Here is a 16,237-nt window from a genome sequence, read left to right on the forward strand (position 1 = left end):
TTTAAGAAGATATTGCAGTCTTTTATTATATTCAGATCAACTGTGACTTGCACAGCAAGCAGTTCTCAAATTCACTCCAAACACTCCTTACATTAAAAAATTAAAATACTTTAATACATTCTTAAAAACACTTGGTATAAATCATTAAAGTCAGTTGGTATATACCTGTACAGCAGGCACACACTGTGTATATATTACACTTGATAAAAAATACATGTGCAAATCCCACCCTTGAAAATCCCACTTCAAGTTTTTATCAGCAGTTGCTACCCGAAGGAAAAAGAACCCTTAAAAAAAATAAAATACATCAAATAAAATCCTCAGAAAATAAATCTTATACTAAAAATACATCAGTAGTATTTTGAAACCTCACATTTGAAGACACGTTTTCAAAGACCTTGTATATTGCACACCCAGTCCTGTCACAATACACACAGAACACACACTGAACAGATTCAATCCTTCCTGTATAGTGCACATTGGTGTTCCCCCATCCCACCAATGTGCACGCTCATTTCCTCTCGAGTTACACATTTCCATACAGACAAGCCTGCATGCACCCTTTCACACATGCAAACATGCTGTTGTACTGGGACATTAAGCTCTCATGTCCCTCTTTCAAACCACTCTAATCCAAACCTAATCGAGATGTGAAACATAGTCCTGCAACAGACACAATACCCTTACTTTGGAAGATTTTTCTCATTTTTGTCTTTCCTTGTGAGGACACTTTTTAAAAGGGCCAGGTGTACAAGAAAGAAAACACTCCTATGTGTACTGTCACAGCACAAACAAATGTTCATACAAGGCCACATGTTTGGGTAATGCAGACGAGGACAAAGAGTACACCCTACAATTACATTCATCTGCAGACCACACTGTGACCCCCACCACCACCACGGTTGACTGGAGATTGGGTGGGTGGGGAGGTTGAAAGCCTGAGATGTCTCATGAGCACAGACAGTGCTAGGCTCATCATCTGACTCTGCGCTATGTTGCCAACTGCTCTCCATCTAAAAGTGGCGCTTTGGCTTCAGAGTCCAACACTGAAAGCAACTCCACCCTCGAGTCCTGCTCCTCTTGCTCCCCATACTCCTCCTCTTGCAACGCCTCCTCCACTCCTCTCCCTCCACGCCCATTCCTGGCGCGGTGACCTCCCCGTCTCCTGCATCGGCAGAGGAGGCCCCTGAGGTCCACGTGGGTCAGTGTGACCTCCAGTGTGTAGTAGAGAGACCAGAAAAGAGCAAAGCAGCCCAGCAACAGCAGGGACTGAGGGTGAGGACAAGGGAGAGAAACAGAGGAGATAAATCACCAGCCACAAGGTTCTCTAAACCACTGACAGATGCATGTGTGGATGAAGTGGATGACAGCTACAAAGAGGGGGAAAGGGAACCAAGTGAAGGTAACACTATGATCTTAATTAGCTCAGTACTGGTGTTTTTCCTGGTTTAAAATTAGCTTAGCTTGGATCTATTACTGGCTGTCTATGAAATCACTTAGTATTTTTGGTAAAATAACACACATTAATAGTTGCATGACTTTTCTATATTTTACCAATAAAAATCACCACTCAACTTTTAACACAGTAAGTAAAAGTATCCCTTTGACTCTGGCAGAGTGAAAAGAAACCTGTCCATGCCTTGCAGAGGCTGAAAGACAGACACGGTAGACACATATAGTGTTGTTGTTTGGTGGCATACAGTTTACCTTGAGGCTGTTAGAGGTGAAGGGGCTGATGATCTCAGGAGGAATGTCCAGCCCTGGAGGGCACGGCAGAGAGAAGCTGCTATCCAGATACTTGCCACTCATAGCTTCTTCCACCAGCCTGTCAATCAGTCAGCAAGCAGAACATCTTTCTCGCTTTCATGTTCATCAAAACACTGAGCCAGTCATTATCATTCATTCAGGTTACAAGCATTTGATTTGATCAAATAAATAGAATACACTGCGATCTAAGGTAATTGTTCCAGACACTGCTGCATAATGAAAAAAATAATAGCAAAATACACCGAGTAGTTGCAACATTAAAACCAGCTGATTGATATTCTGTAGCTCCCCCTTGTGCTGCCAAAACAACGCTGACCCTTCAGGGGAAGGGACACGGGCCTCCAGGGCCCCCATCCTCAATACACAGAAACCAAAGGATCCAACAATCCAATGCAAGTGACCACAGAATACCCCCAGTGGTCCTGTGTCCCTTCCCTCGACATGTCAGGTCGCCCTCCAACCTGGAGGGTCTGAGGGTGGATTCGGCTTATTTTGGTGCATCCCACAGATTCTCGATCACGTTGGGATCTGGGTTTTCTGCAGGTCGCTGTTGTGGTCTTTGAGACATTCCTGAGCTATTTTTCAAATGTGTGCCAGAATCCAAGGTAGAACACTGCACTGTAAACAGATGATCAGTGTTATCCACTTCGCCCGTCAGCAGTTTTAATGTTGTGGCTGAACGGTGTATTGGGGAATAGGAATGAACACAGTTCCAAGAAAACAGTCCTAATCCAACAGGAAGGAAAATTCAACAGAACAATTAACTCTGAACACTGTCCAAACAGCAACAAGGTCCTACCTTTGTCTGTCCTTGACCTCGCTGTAGGTCATAGAGGAACCATAGAGGGTCAAAGCCCACTGCTTCAGCACTCCTGCAGTGGCACACTCCTCAAGAAATGGCTTCTCTACAGGAGCAGATAGAGAGGGGTCAGTGTGGACACTTGAGTGACATGACGTCACAAAGAAACAACATAAACAATACCACACAAGAGACCAGCAGGTAAGTGTTTGTGTTTCCCTCTAGTGAAAAGACATTCCTATGCCACCACTGACAATACACAGTAATTATTTGTGTCAGTGTGTGAATGCCTTACTGTGGTCAGATATCTTGAGGATGTACTGGCCTTCAGCTCTCTCTCCCCAGCAGCGTACAGTGGAGAAAGTCCAGTCCTGGTAGCCTGAAGGGTCTCTGTGTGCAAAGTACATGAAGACTACTTAATCAGACAAACATCTAAGACACTGTTATATATAATTAATGCTCATTTACTTCTGAGGCTTTAATAATGACACAGGTTTCATCCAGCTATTGGACTGATTTTAATCATGTTGTACTCTCTCCAAAACAATACAAGTGCATGGTTTAGTCACTGCATGTGTCTACCTGTCGATGGTACGCCGTGCTCCGATGACTGATGACATACCACTGGGGCAGACCAATACAATCTCCAAGTTGCCACGGCAAGGGTGGGTTATCGTCACGGTGACAGCCACATGCTCCAGCGTCTGCATTCCAGACTGTCTCAGGTCAGCAGCAGTGACTGAGAGGGAGAAGAGAGCAGTGTGTTGTGTGTTTAACCGTTTCCTGAACTGATGAGGGTACTCATGAGCCATAACAAATTTATGTGAACAACGTCCTCTGTGCTTCTACCTCATGTTTAAATGTGTGTATTTTTTTGTTTTACTTTTACATTCACTATATGTACTCTCTTTATGTAGCACTATGTAGCATCCTGAAGGAACGCTGTTTCATTGCCCTGTGTACTACACACACATGGTTGTAATGATTAGCAACATAAAATGGATAGATGGAGTAACCGATTAGAAACAATTAATTCATTTACATTATGGCTAACATGAGTCACTGTAAGTAGCAGCAGAGACAGTGTTATGTTCTCAGTTTGATGGTCTGAATTCAGTGCTCTTAAGGAATTTTTCAAGACCTATTTGCAAATTGTAGGAGCATTACATAGCTTATATAACACTGGGAATTTAGCAATAAATAAAGGTGAGGCTGAGATGGTGGCACATTGCAAAAAATTGGCAATTTAAAAATCTCTGAATTCAATCTTCAAAATCTGGATCTTTCTTCTCTACTTTCTCTCCTTGATAACTCTAACTAATCAGTCAATCTTTCTGACCACTTCCCGCCCTCCCACTGTAAGTGTCTGGTAATTTCCCAGTTTCCTGGGCTCTGACTGCTAATGGGCCGTGGTACTCTCTGACCATGTAGGGCTGCACACATCCTCAGGGCAGGGAGCGACTCAAAGGGATGAGGGAGTGAGGAGTGTAAACAGAGATGAGGAGGGAAAGACAGAAGTAGTGAAAGAGGGAGGGGATAGATGGTCATTGAATGGTGAGGGCAATGAAAGGAGGAAAGGAAAGAAGGCAAAGATTGAGAAAATATAACTGCAGGGAGAGAGAGAGGAAATGAAGGACAGAAGCAGGGTTAGACAAGTGAAAAGAAAATAATTTAGTACATTTGTATTTCTAACACTCATGCTGTGCTATAGAAAAAAGAAAACTCAGCTGAGGTGATATGTGGGGACTTAAGGTCCTGTCAAAAGCTCTGTGCTCTCTGTGCTATGCATGAACTGGCTGCAGGGTTTTATTCAATTTCTGGTTAAAAGTCATGTATTCAGTATCATTCGCCATGAATGCACCATTCTGGCACAGTTTAACTCTTTCTGCTGCATTTTTACAGCTGCACAATCATGGTCAAATGTGGTCCTGGAGACATCCATTGTAGTGAGTACCACCACAGAAGAGATTTTGAGAACAGTGCCAGGCATTTATATGTCTGTAGACAGATTATGTCAACGTGACAAGAGTCAGAGCCATGCAAGATGCAGGCATGGAATGGAAGTTTTGAAGACTAGTGTGGTCTGAGCAAGTTTTACAATTTAACATGAGTTTTAACTAAGACAAGTACGGAATCTATAAACACATCACATGCGATTGTGTCCCTGTTCAGCACTTTTGGGAATGAGTTTCCAAATGTCGAGTTGACAGGCAAAAGCACACCCACTCGTTGCTACAACTCAGTGATAACTCTAACTTCTTCAACTTATTATCATCAAGTAATCCATCATCCATCCTCAGGGAGAGGGAGGTTGGATGGACTGCTAAAATGGATGCTGCGTGCTGAGACATATGGATATGAAAACATTTGAAGTTTTGATGTGTATTTGCAAATGCAGATTTGTAAATAAAAAAAGAAGAAGATATCCAAAAAAAAAGACCAAAATCTGAGATGGTGACAAATTTATTTGGGTGGGCCACTCAAATAAACTGTAAATGCAATCATAAACTCTGAGCATGCTTTGCTGACATGAGGAGAGGATTAGTGCTGACTGCAGCTGTACTTTTTGTTCTCTCTTTCTCTCTCTCTTTGTGTTTTCCCCCTTTTTCAAATTCCAGCTGAATGGTGAACGTGCCAATTTTTTTTTTTTTTTTTTTTACCAATTTTTTTCTTTAATCACAATGTTTTTCCTTTGCTGAACTTCAGGATAACTGCAACTGCTGCATATTTTTCAAAAACACTCTGTGTCAGTAGGCTACCATGGAGATGTTGCTGGTCATTATTAGGTCAAAGTCGATCATTGCGTTCACATGGGAAGTCAGCAGCTTGAAATGCTTAAGGGGCAGTGCATCAGCCAATAAGGCAGCCAATACACATAGAAACTACAACAATAAACACTGTTGAGTAGTGTGTCAGCCAGACCTGCACTCTGTCAGTGACAAAAAGCCTGACAATGATTTGACCAAGACTGACTTGAACAGCTAATTAGGCTACAAAAGTTATAGAAGTTTAACGCACACACGTTCATACACACACTTTTCTTAGGCTGTGATGAAGATATGAAAGAGGGAGGAGACAAAAAGAGATGAGGGGGGAAGGAAAAATTTCTGCCACAATGAGGTCACCATGAGCTAATGTGAAAAAGTATGTGTGAGGCAAAAGCAGAGAGACACATGGCATACACAGAGAGAAACAGAGTGGCATGAAGTGAAAAAGAAATGAAAAACTACTGAGAGGAGCTGAAAAATGCAGAGACAGACTGGGGAAAGAAATGAAGTCTACTCTAACCCAGTATTTCAATGTGGAAGCAGAGAACATTACCTAATATGGAAAGGCAGCCTGACTGAGGAACAGGCAGGCAGAAAGGGAGGGAGGGAGGAAGGGGCTGAGCTACATAGTGTAGTGTGTAAACTCAACAAACAGATGTCTTAATACAGAACTGTGAGGAAGAGAGTGAGGAGCAGACAAGAGTTACCTTGCCAGGTGCGGATCAGCTCTTCAGTCGAGATGGACACTTCCTCTTTTATTACTGAGCTCTGATAGGATACAAGGAATGGCACTGACTCCCACACCTGAGAGAGAATAGAAAAAACTTTGGGCTCTGGTGGTAACTTCAAGGGTTCATAAGAAAACTCAACTCATGTTTGTAATTTCTTAGACTGATTGATCCATTAAAAATGAAAGAGATTGACTGAATTGACTGAATAGCAAGTGGTGGTGGCCCTACTTGTGTGTATGTGTGCATGTACCTTGGCAGCATTGACGAGTCTCCATGCATTGAGCAGACCGAAGCCGTGCTGGTGGCTGTGGTGGAAACCAGCTCCATTCACCTTCCAGTCTGCACTGTTATCACACTGTGAGAACAAAGACAACACACACACACACACACCACACACACAGCTAGTTAAAAGTTATATCTACATTGACTTCCAATGGTCATTACCATGAGGTTGTCAGGCAAATAATTATGAGCAATAATGCATCAGTTAACAAACTTAGAGGTGCTAGTGGCTCGGTGTTCACCCTCAATTCCAGCTGCTGGCTAACCAAATATAAGAGTAGTGCCAATCTCCTCATCTAACAAAGACGTGCATTTGCCAAAATGTAATTTATGTGTATTTTACTGTTCTTATGTCCTCAATACTTGGAAAAGAAACAAAATCACTAACATAATGATGGATGTTATTTTGTGAAATACATACAGTAGTGCTGAACCAGACACTAATTATTGTGATAGTTTAGTAATAATCTAAGTGTCACTGATTCTCACTTTCCAGCTTCTTCAATTTACTTCCCTCTCTCATATCAGGTCACTGAAATTAAATATTTTTACATTTAGCAGATTACATGCAATCAAATTAAAAAAAAAAACAGCTATAATCATATGAGATTACATCTTAATGTAATTAGATTATAGCTACATTGCCAAGGATTACTTGAATACATCTTTAAAACGTGTTAAGATAACCTGAACTGACCAGCTGTAAATGCTGAATATACAAAATTCATTCAATACGAATAAAATGAATTAAGTTAAGTTAAATTACATTTTTTGCAATCAAATGGATTATGGTACTAAGATTTTACAGCACATTTCTGTCACAAGTGTCCAGGAGAACTGAAAAAGACATACACTGGCCTGTTAGCAGTAATAATAACAATAAGTTTTATCAGGCCTACTTTGGTAGCAGTGAAGGTGATTATGTGCTGGACGTCCCTCCAGGTGAGGCAAGGACGGACCTGCAACATGAGGGCCACCATTCCTGCCGCCAGGGGGGCTGCGGCAGATGTGCCTGTGTGGCCCTCCGTACAGCCTGTCCCCCGCTGCATGGACCAGTCTGATGTCACCTGCAGGGACAGACAGATAGACAAACAGATTGAGTGGGGATGATACCACCATTTCTAGTACAGAACAAACAGTGCCACCGTGGTAAGAGCTCTGGCAGGAGGCCAAACACAAACACTCACATAGGTAAGCACACATTAATGATGATTCTGAGTGAAAACAGACATTTTACAGGGTATAGCCAACACAAACTATCCTGGACTTGAGCATTAAGTCTCTGTAACTACACCAACAAAGAACACTTAACCAGGCGCCAGTGTCACAGAGCCATCATGACATCTGACATCACATGACAAGTAACATCTTTACTGCAGGTGGGTTCAACACTGGTTGTGTCCAGGGTTTAAAGCCCTGGAGACGCTCAGCTTTTAAATAGATGAAAAGAAGTAAAAGAAAAAAGTGTGTACACACAGATAATGGAAATGTAGAGGAGTTGGAAAAAAGAGGTAGAAGAGTAAGAGATCAACTTTATGAACAAGCAAAATAAAAAAAGATCAATTTAATGTTAGTTTTGCAAGTTTGTCTCTTGTCATCATGGTGTGTGAGAACTAGTCAAGTCCACCCATATACAAGGCGAACAACTGCAAACATGATTAATATGTCATCAACATAAGACTCCTGTGACTACCCGTGTTAGTGACAGCGTGTCCTGAGACCTGGACCCCAGCGATGTGGGCTGAGGAATTCCCAGCACTCTGTGTTTACATGCGAATGACATGTCACATAAGCCTTTTCCAACAGTTGTTCAAGCCACGCAGAAGGTTTTGGGCTACTGCACAGTGTTGTTGTTGTGCATGCAGTGGGTTTCCGAACAGGACTAGTCTATGTGCATGTTCATCCAGAGCTGTCTATGTGGTCTGAGTGCACAAGCATCATCAGGAGACAGGGTCTGTATGTGAACATGCTACACATGTATGTTAGTAACATCGCCTAGTAAAACTATGCTTACTTTCATTTGGAAACACTGAATCTATTAGGGTCAATAGCTGAAAATAGGATCATGTGTCAAGTTTTAGTTAGCCATAGCAGTTTCTCATGGTTTATTTATAATCAAGAATCACTGACAAATCAATTTCTAGAATATCAATCAATCAGCAGAAGTCCGACACATAGGCACATATGAAAAATAAAATGCCCAGGTTGCCACCAAATTTCTGAAACTGGAACCTGAATCATAGATACCTCATCAAGAATGTCTCATTTTGGGACTTGGGTTTACATACTCGCTGTAGATAGAACACTGTGACAGAACACTGCAATAAAACGTATTTGTCAAAGCAGTTGTTCTTGGTAAACTCAAAATGAGTGCTCCAATGTGGTGAGCACTTGGCCTGTAAGAATACTGTGGTCAGTCTGCCGAGAGAGCCGGTCCTCGCTAGCTCTTCTTCCCCAGGCGATGACATCCCCAGTCCAAACTGCGTTGTCATGGTGACAACCAAAAACAGTGGCCAACAGAGGTCAGTGGCTTCAATGGCCACTCACTGCTGTCATCATCAGTCATCATTTCAGATGAAAATAGTTCCTCTTGATGTGGAGCTGCTCTTTCACGAGCTTTCAAACATTTGTCAGGTTTTTCAGACCACTTGATATCATTTTAAGAGAAAGTCTGACCAAAATAAAAACTTAAAATGAATAAAATAAAAAAGCTGGTACCAGGTCTTGCATGAATTCATACTCATACTGATCACTTAAAAGACAGCTTCTAAGAAGCAGATGAGTTTAATGGTAGTTTGGCTTTAGAATCCATGCTAATATCACATCTACTATCACAGAATACTGTGGTTGGCTTGCCTTGTCTTAACTCCATAAACTAACCGTACCAAAGTCTGTCTGAATCCAGACCCCCATGCTCCTTTTCAGGTGGTCTCAGGAAGGTTGTTTAGTTTGCAAAATGAACCAAAAATGAACCAAAAGACTACTAGCAAACACACCAGCTTGTTTGAAATGAACCAAACAGCTCCCTAATTCATTGTGACTGGACCAGCTCCACAACATGATGACATCATGATGACATCGTCTATTCATGCCTTTGTCACAGCCCTTATAAGGACAGCCTGTCCACTCCCTATTAATCCCACTGTACTGAAGTTGGCTGCAATTCACCGAGGGAGTACTCCTAAATTAGTCCTCAATGAACAGGAATGAATGGAGCTAAGTGGCTAAAATAACTATTTACACCTACTTCTGGACAAAAACGCCCAAATTTCATGTCAATTTTTACAAATATAGTATTGATTACAAATCAGAATTGAAAAGAAACAATACTAAAGCCTGTTTGTTTTCCTTACAGGGCAGGTGGTTTAGTCCATAAAGCGCTAGCATTCTGCTAATGTGTGCTGATTGGTTGGTTAAAGATTTACGACTAGCAGTGCTACTAGCAGTATCAACCACAATAACACGTTTTCTGTTTTGCGTATTATAGCCCTTATGCATTTTCCTAACGATAGCTACAGCAGACGGTAGAAGCCTGGTTAAAACAAAACACAAATTTGTGCTTGATTGATGTGTGAAACCAAAATGCCAAATGTCGTAACCTGAAAAAAAAAAAAAGAAAAAAAAAACCAAAATATTTTTTACACCATGAAAGTAACGTTTTGGGGCTACAGCTCTGTAAGCCCCCATTCATTTTGGACTACCTTGCGAGCGGCTCCTACATAACCAGAAACTTAGGGTAGTGGGAATTCTTTCTGTATTAGAGTTTCTTTGCCTTCCAGTGTAGGGAAGCTCAGCATCAGCTTCCTGTTTTCCTGCTTTCCTGCTGTCCTGTATGTCACCATTAGTCCAATCTCAGGTATAGTTTTTATTGTGTGTGTGTGTGTGTTCCAGTAATACTTACAATACTCCTCAGCTTTTCCCCACCGCTGCTAAAAGTGACAGCCAACATAGATGCACACTCTTCAGCATAGAAAGGCATCCTGCCTTTTTCATCGACTGCTCCTGCAACACACACACACACACTCAAAATGATCATTTATATGGCCGTATGCATGCACATCCACACCCAAAAAACAAGTGACCTTACAGAAGCACACATTCACACCCTGAGAGGCTCTGTGTCTTACCAATTGTGATGGTGTATATGGAGTTAGCGTAGCCATCATAGTTGCAGTTGTCATTGTACTGCCCTCCATTGCCACTGGCAACCACAAAGATGCTGCCGAAACCTTGCCTGCCTGCAATCACTCCATGCTGTAATGCTGCCTGTGGAGGAAAAATAAATCATGCTGTTAAAAAGAGGGAAAACAAAATGAACCAAGTTAAAACACTGTCCTTTCAGTTTTTCTTCATGATTCTGTAAATTATCTGTTATAGCTTACTGCCCCCTGCAGGACAAAAACAATGCTCCATTTTCTCTTTCTCTGACCTTGCCCAGTGGATGGGGGCCATCCACTGTGTGTCCATCATCATCTGGACCCCAACTAGAGGAGAAAAGAGTCTGAATCAGAAGCCACGAAGAAGACCTTGATAAGAAAATATTATGGCAAAGTAAAATATTACACCTACATTTCATAGAATATAAAGGCAGCAAAAGCATAATCAGCAGGATGTTCACAGAAAAAAATGAAAAACAAACATAATCCCTCTCAATCAACACTTATGACCCACTAGAAGTGTCTGGTGGTATAGTTATCCCCAGAGACCGTGCTCTTCGCCTGTATTTTTTGATTTTGCCAGGACATTTCTGGATGTCAACTTTAGGGCAGCCGTGTTTAGCCACCAGTCAAGAACAGCAGAAAGTCAGGACTCTGTGGTCTCTATCTCTCTATACCTGCAGATTTTTGTGTCTACAACAGTACATAGGATGGAGCCTGTGGTTTGGTTGTGTTCTCACAAAATCTGCATGGATGTGCAGAGGTGTGGGCATGCTAATCGACAGCAACTGAAAAATCCTGCAGATTATGCCTGTTACTTGCAAGTAAGCAAGCAAACAAGGGCTGTCCAAGGCTTGTGGAATCAAGACGCACATACACCTGTGATATTTTATTGTTAATAAAAGCCACGTTCCTAAAGGAAAAACCTAACAGGACAAGAAAGAGAGATGTTTGTTACCTGCAGCTGTAGATGTCATTGACCTGATAGTGCTTGTTGAAGGCTATGGCCTCCAGGCTGTCTGTCAGTGGGCCATCCAAGACTCTGATACCTGAACAGAGAGCAACAAGGGAAAGGTGTTTCACCATACACATTAACCACAAGTCCCAGCTTTTGTCTCAGTGGTTAAATATGGGCCTTCAACTTGAAAAACTAAATTCTCTTGTATGTACCTGCCACCTTGCTGCCATAGGCAACCCCTACAGCACAGAAGCTGTTGTTGGGAACGGCTGCGATCTCGCCAGCACATCGTGTCCCATGGTGGTTGCCGCTGTGGAAGTCTGGGTGAGGCATGGGGTCTGGGTCATTGGAGTTTAAGTCGTAACTACCCTCTGGACTCTGAGAAGGAAAAAATAATGAATAGTTGAAAAAAATGTAGTTGGATTTGATTTGAATTAGGTGCAGTAGCGACACAATCAGAAAAAACTGCTTCTAGTATGTGAAACTCTCACTACACATTCACAGTGCTCACTACTGAATTTGACGATGTCTGGGTTAAGCCCTGACACCTTTTTGGCCACTACTTTTCACTTTCCTTGTTGTTGCCATTAAATGTATGTTGAGTTGACGCTTTATGTAAGCCATGCAGATAACTAAACATCGACTATGAGGTAAAAAGAAACTGGCAGACTGAATTGTAGCAACTGCAGTCTTGCTGCTAAATGTATCTTGCAGTTCAGCCATGAACACAGGTCGCAATGTTCGTAAGTATGTAAATATCCACACCCCACTGATCATAGAACGGAAACACTATAATTTTTCACTCACATAGTTGGGCTGAATGTCCTGGTGAGTGTGTTCGACGCCGTCATCTACCACCACTACAGTGACTCCCCGACCAGTGATGTTGTGCTCCCACACGCCCGTTACATTGATGTCCATACCCTTATTGAGATCATTGTGCTACAAGAACAAGAGTAAAGAAAGAATGAGGTGATGGAAAGGGAACGAGGAAAGTAACTACAGGATAAAGTAAAAAGAGAGCCCACAGGAAAACCACAGGAAACCTGTGATGCAACCTATGACCTTTAAATACAAGTCAAATATGGCTATAACTGCACTGTGCTGAGCTCAAGATTGATGGGTGATGCTTACCTATATCTGTGTTCTTCATTTGCTCTTAGACTGTATGAAAGTCTCCATGTGTAGTTGACCAAACCTCTACAGCCATGTAAAGGCAGCAGAATAAATGTGTGGGCTCTATCTGCAGATTCTAACAGCATTTATCTTGATTAAAGGCCAACCAGCTCCAGGTTGGTAAAAAAAATAACCACATCATGTCTTTGCTTTTGCAAACATCTATAACTAACTAATGTTATTCGTCCAATTTATTTGTGAATCATCGCATGTCGTAAATGTGACAACCTATTCTAGTCATGTAACCAGGATTATTTAACAGGATTATCGTGTGGAATTGAGTCATTTCTTGCAGTCATCTAAACACTGACATCACTGTCGTAAATGTGACCCAGTCTCTAATGAACGCAGCCTTATTAAGTACTAGAGTAAAACTGCAAAAATCATGCGTGGAAAAACCCGGTTATCAGACTACAAATATATCTACAAATGTAATTTCAATTACAAAAACTAAACAATGTGACTTTCTGGCTTATATTATTGCTTTGACATCTGCATCTCAGTTTAACATTATTTTCAAGAGAAGCTGTCTACTCATTTCTCTGTTTGGTTAAGCTGGTCTTACATTGCTTTTGTGTGTTTGGCATAGTGGTTTAAAAGGTATGAGTAATGAGGATGGTTGTTGATTTATTACCTCAAGTGTCACATGTAGTGTATATTCCACTTTAACCAGTCCTGTGTGCCAAACTATTCATTTGTTAATTTTAGGGACTAACCTAAGCAAGACTTACTACTAGGCAATTAGAGTGAGCAAGATGGTAACACAGATTCTCACCAGATGCCACTGTTTAGGGTAGCGGGGATCATTGAAGGCCACTGATCTCTTAGAGCGGCTCAGTAATCTCTCTTGGGAGTGCCACAGGACATTAGGGTGGGCTGCCAGGACATCCCCAGGATGGACACCCTTGTTCAAAACACCAGCCACAGATCCATTTCCAGGTTTAACAGAACACAGCAAGTAGTGGCCTTCTAGCTGTCCAATCTGGCCCTGGTTCTGCAGCCCAGCATGCTCAGCTACCTGGGATGAAGAAAATACTGATATAAACACAAATTTGTCTGAGACAATACTTCTACAAGAAAGGAACTTGTGTTTTTTTCCCTGACGAGGCAATTTAAAAAGGTTAAGATTAAATTTAGATGATCCCTGCAAGGATATGGTTTTGTTGTTGAAAGTATGATACACATGGGGAGCACTAAACATATCACAAAAGACTATAAAATCTCCTGAAGTAAGGAAATAAAATAAAAATGCTAAAGCATCTCAGGCATGGCAGGAGAAAGAAAACCAAATTTAAGAGGGAATATATGTAAAAGTAAATCTATGCAGTAAAAAACAAAGCAATGCAAAATGAGTCTCACAATCAGCACCAAGCGAATAAATATTGTAGCACTCCTTATTTTATTTAGGGTGTCAGAAAGTGCCTGAACTTTGGGGTAAAATAACCAATATAAAAAGATTCAAACTTATCAGGAGACAGACTTCACAAAATTCTGTACCCTGTTGGCTATCACATCTAGGTGAACAGAACCCTGTTCACCATCTTCTTCCTCGTGATGTGAACCAGCATGGAGCCGGACAGCCCAGGACTGACCCAGCCTGCAGGAGGGTGACGGCCAAGGTGAGGGAGGGGAGGAAGAAAAAAAGGGAACTGATAGGGCAACAGTGGGCAGGAGGGTCACAAGAAAGAGGATGAAGGAGGACAGAGAAAAGAGGATCAGGAGGGCACGAAAATGGAGTGTTGCCATGGTAATGGAGGGCAAGATGCAGGGTCAACCAGTCAAACCCTCCTCATCTGAACAGCAACCTGGATGTGTGAGAAAGACAGTGAGAACAGAAGGTCTTGTTAGTAGAGAAGACAATCTGAGAATGAGTAGCTGGTTGCTTAACATCAGTGTGTTGCATTCAGAGGTCACTTATTAAATTCACAGTGTCACACTAACTGGATGCCAGCTCAGAGAGCTGTGGTCAAAGCATTTGATTAACACTATGTTGTTATATCAAAGTTCCTGCACTTACTACTGTGAAGAGGCTTTTATGGATGCATGCTATTTGATTGCCACCGTCAGAGTTGGAAAGGTTAAAGGTTCTACATATTAACTGCCACTAAATGTTGTACTAGAGCACCGACATCTCAGATGGAAACAAATGGGTGCATTGGAACTTTTTGTTAGCACTTCATTGCTAACAAAAAGATCACACTTCACAGATAAAAACAGTAAGTTGCAATACATTAGTAAGCGTGTACAGACAATACTAAATGTAAGATGAAATCTTTCAGTGAACTATTTCATTTGTAAATCAAATGTATATGACATAAACCCCACTCTGACACTAACACTGACACTGATTATGGACAGTAAATAAAGACAAAAAAATAACAAGATTGCAACTACTACATCCATAGTCAATAGCTACAAATAAACCAACTACCATAATAATTTCCAACTGTGTTACGAATATGACCCAATTATTTAAAAATTATCTAGAATTTCTATGCTAAAAGTTAGTTATTGGACATAATCTGCTGGCCAGGGTTCACGGTGTATCAAGCATCACATTCAGTGCCCACCTTGTCTGTCTGTCCTTGAGCAAAACAACGAACCTCAGTCGGCTTCTCTGTAGCCAAATATCGGTCTTTACCCATATTATTAAAAGGAAACACATAATACGTCTATATCAGAGACAGATAACGTTAGATGAAAGTGTTCTATCGCACGCACCTTTAAACATAACGGCTCGGCTTTAAATTGAGCTGTATAACGTTGGTTAAATTAACCGATATGTGCTACAACTGCTGCCCTTGCTAGAAAACCTGTCTTGTCTATCATACCTGTTAGGGTAAGCTCCCTGCTGTTAGCTAACCCCCGTTTTTGCTGATTGCTTAGTTTTCATTTAGCCAGCATGTCTGCTAGATAGTCGGGGAGCTAGCTGAGGTTAGTCATTTAATGAACGAGGAGTGTTCCAGTGTTAAAGCTATAATAAAGTATATGAACATGTATAAACTAAAAACAACAAAATCAAGTCAGAACACCCAGAGGTGGAGCTCTAGTTTCAACCGAAGCACTGTTGTTGTCGAAGTGAGTTAGCTAACTAGTGTCCTGATGCTAACCACTGAGATAGTTATTCTTCAGCGAAACATGACAGTTCGAATAAGTAACCGTAGTAATTTTGCGCGATTATACAATTATATCTTACCTTTAAACTGAGATCGCTGTTCTCATCTGCTACTAGTGGAAAATATGAGTAACGTCGAGCTTGTCATCTCACTTCCGAATACAAGTCTCAACCACACGGACTACGTCATACTGTTGTTGCGCAAACGTCCTACGTGCTACCTGGTTGGTCCAGAGCCTTAGCGCGAATACAGGTGCTGCACCCATGATATTACTACCGCAGCTGACACAAAAAGCACCTTTTGTGTCATCTGCGTGTTTTTTATGTCTTGATCATAAGATGTATAGAAGTAAACAACATTCATACACCTTTAAATTGGAATTTAGTGATGCATATTTTCGAACAAACGTTCAGCTCTTCAAATCACCACAGAGCAGTCAATAATCCAACCCTGGCAAGACAATGAGATTAAGGCAAACAGATG

General features: G+C 41.5%; 1 protein-coding gene across 1 annotated transcript; it reads right to left on the reverse strand.

Annotated features, from left to right (window-relative positions):
- Positions 1–15,990, reverse strand: pcsk7 (proprotein convertase subtilisin/kexin type 7). The gene is made up of 17 exons (XM_046388546.1): positions 15,835–15,990; positions 14,136–14,443; positions 13,414–13,656; positions 12,270–12,404; positions 11,675–11,840; positions 11,463–11,553; positions 10,777–10,831; positions 10,475–10,613; positions 10,249–10,349; positions 7,247–7,414; positions 6,316–6,420; positions 6,042–6,138; positions 3,149–3,305; positions 2,862–2,956; positions 2,567–2,672; positions 1,708–1,825; positions 1–1,269 (listed from the first exon to the last, which is right to left on the reverse strand). The coding sequence occupies exons 2-17, from the start codon at positions 14,382–14,384 to the stop codon at positions 991–993; spliced, it is 2,304 nt and encodes a 767-aa protein (XP_046244502.1). The 5' UTR covers positions 14,385–14,443; positions 15,835–15,990; the 3' UTR covers positions 1–990.
- Positions 15,991–16,237: the final 247 nt, after the last annotated feature.

Source organism: Scatophagus argus, chromosome 5 (assembly GCF_020382885.2).
Source record: "Scatophagus argus isolate fScaArg1 chromosome 5, fScaArg1.pri, whole genome shotgun sequence".
Lineage (NCBI taxonomy): Eukaryota > Metazoa > Chordata > Actinopteri > Scatophagidae > Scatophagus > Scatophagus argus.

Excerpts from the sequence above, each read along its gene's own strand:
- pcsk7 (XM_046388546.1), bottom strand. The coding sequence starts at position 14,384 with ATGGCAACACTCCATTTTCGTGCCCTCCTGATCCTCTTTTCTCTGTCC. Across the intron at positions 13,657-14,135 it reads TAGATGTGATAGCCAACAGG|GTAGCTGAGCATGCTGGGCT; the intron begins GTACAGAATTTT and ends TCTTCATCCCAG. Across the intron at positions 11,841-12,269 it reads AGGACATTCAGCCCAACTAT|AGTCCAGAGGGTAGTTACGA; the intron begins GTGAGTGAAAAA and ends TTTCCTTCTCAG.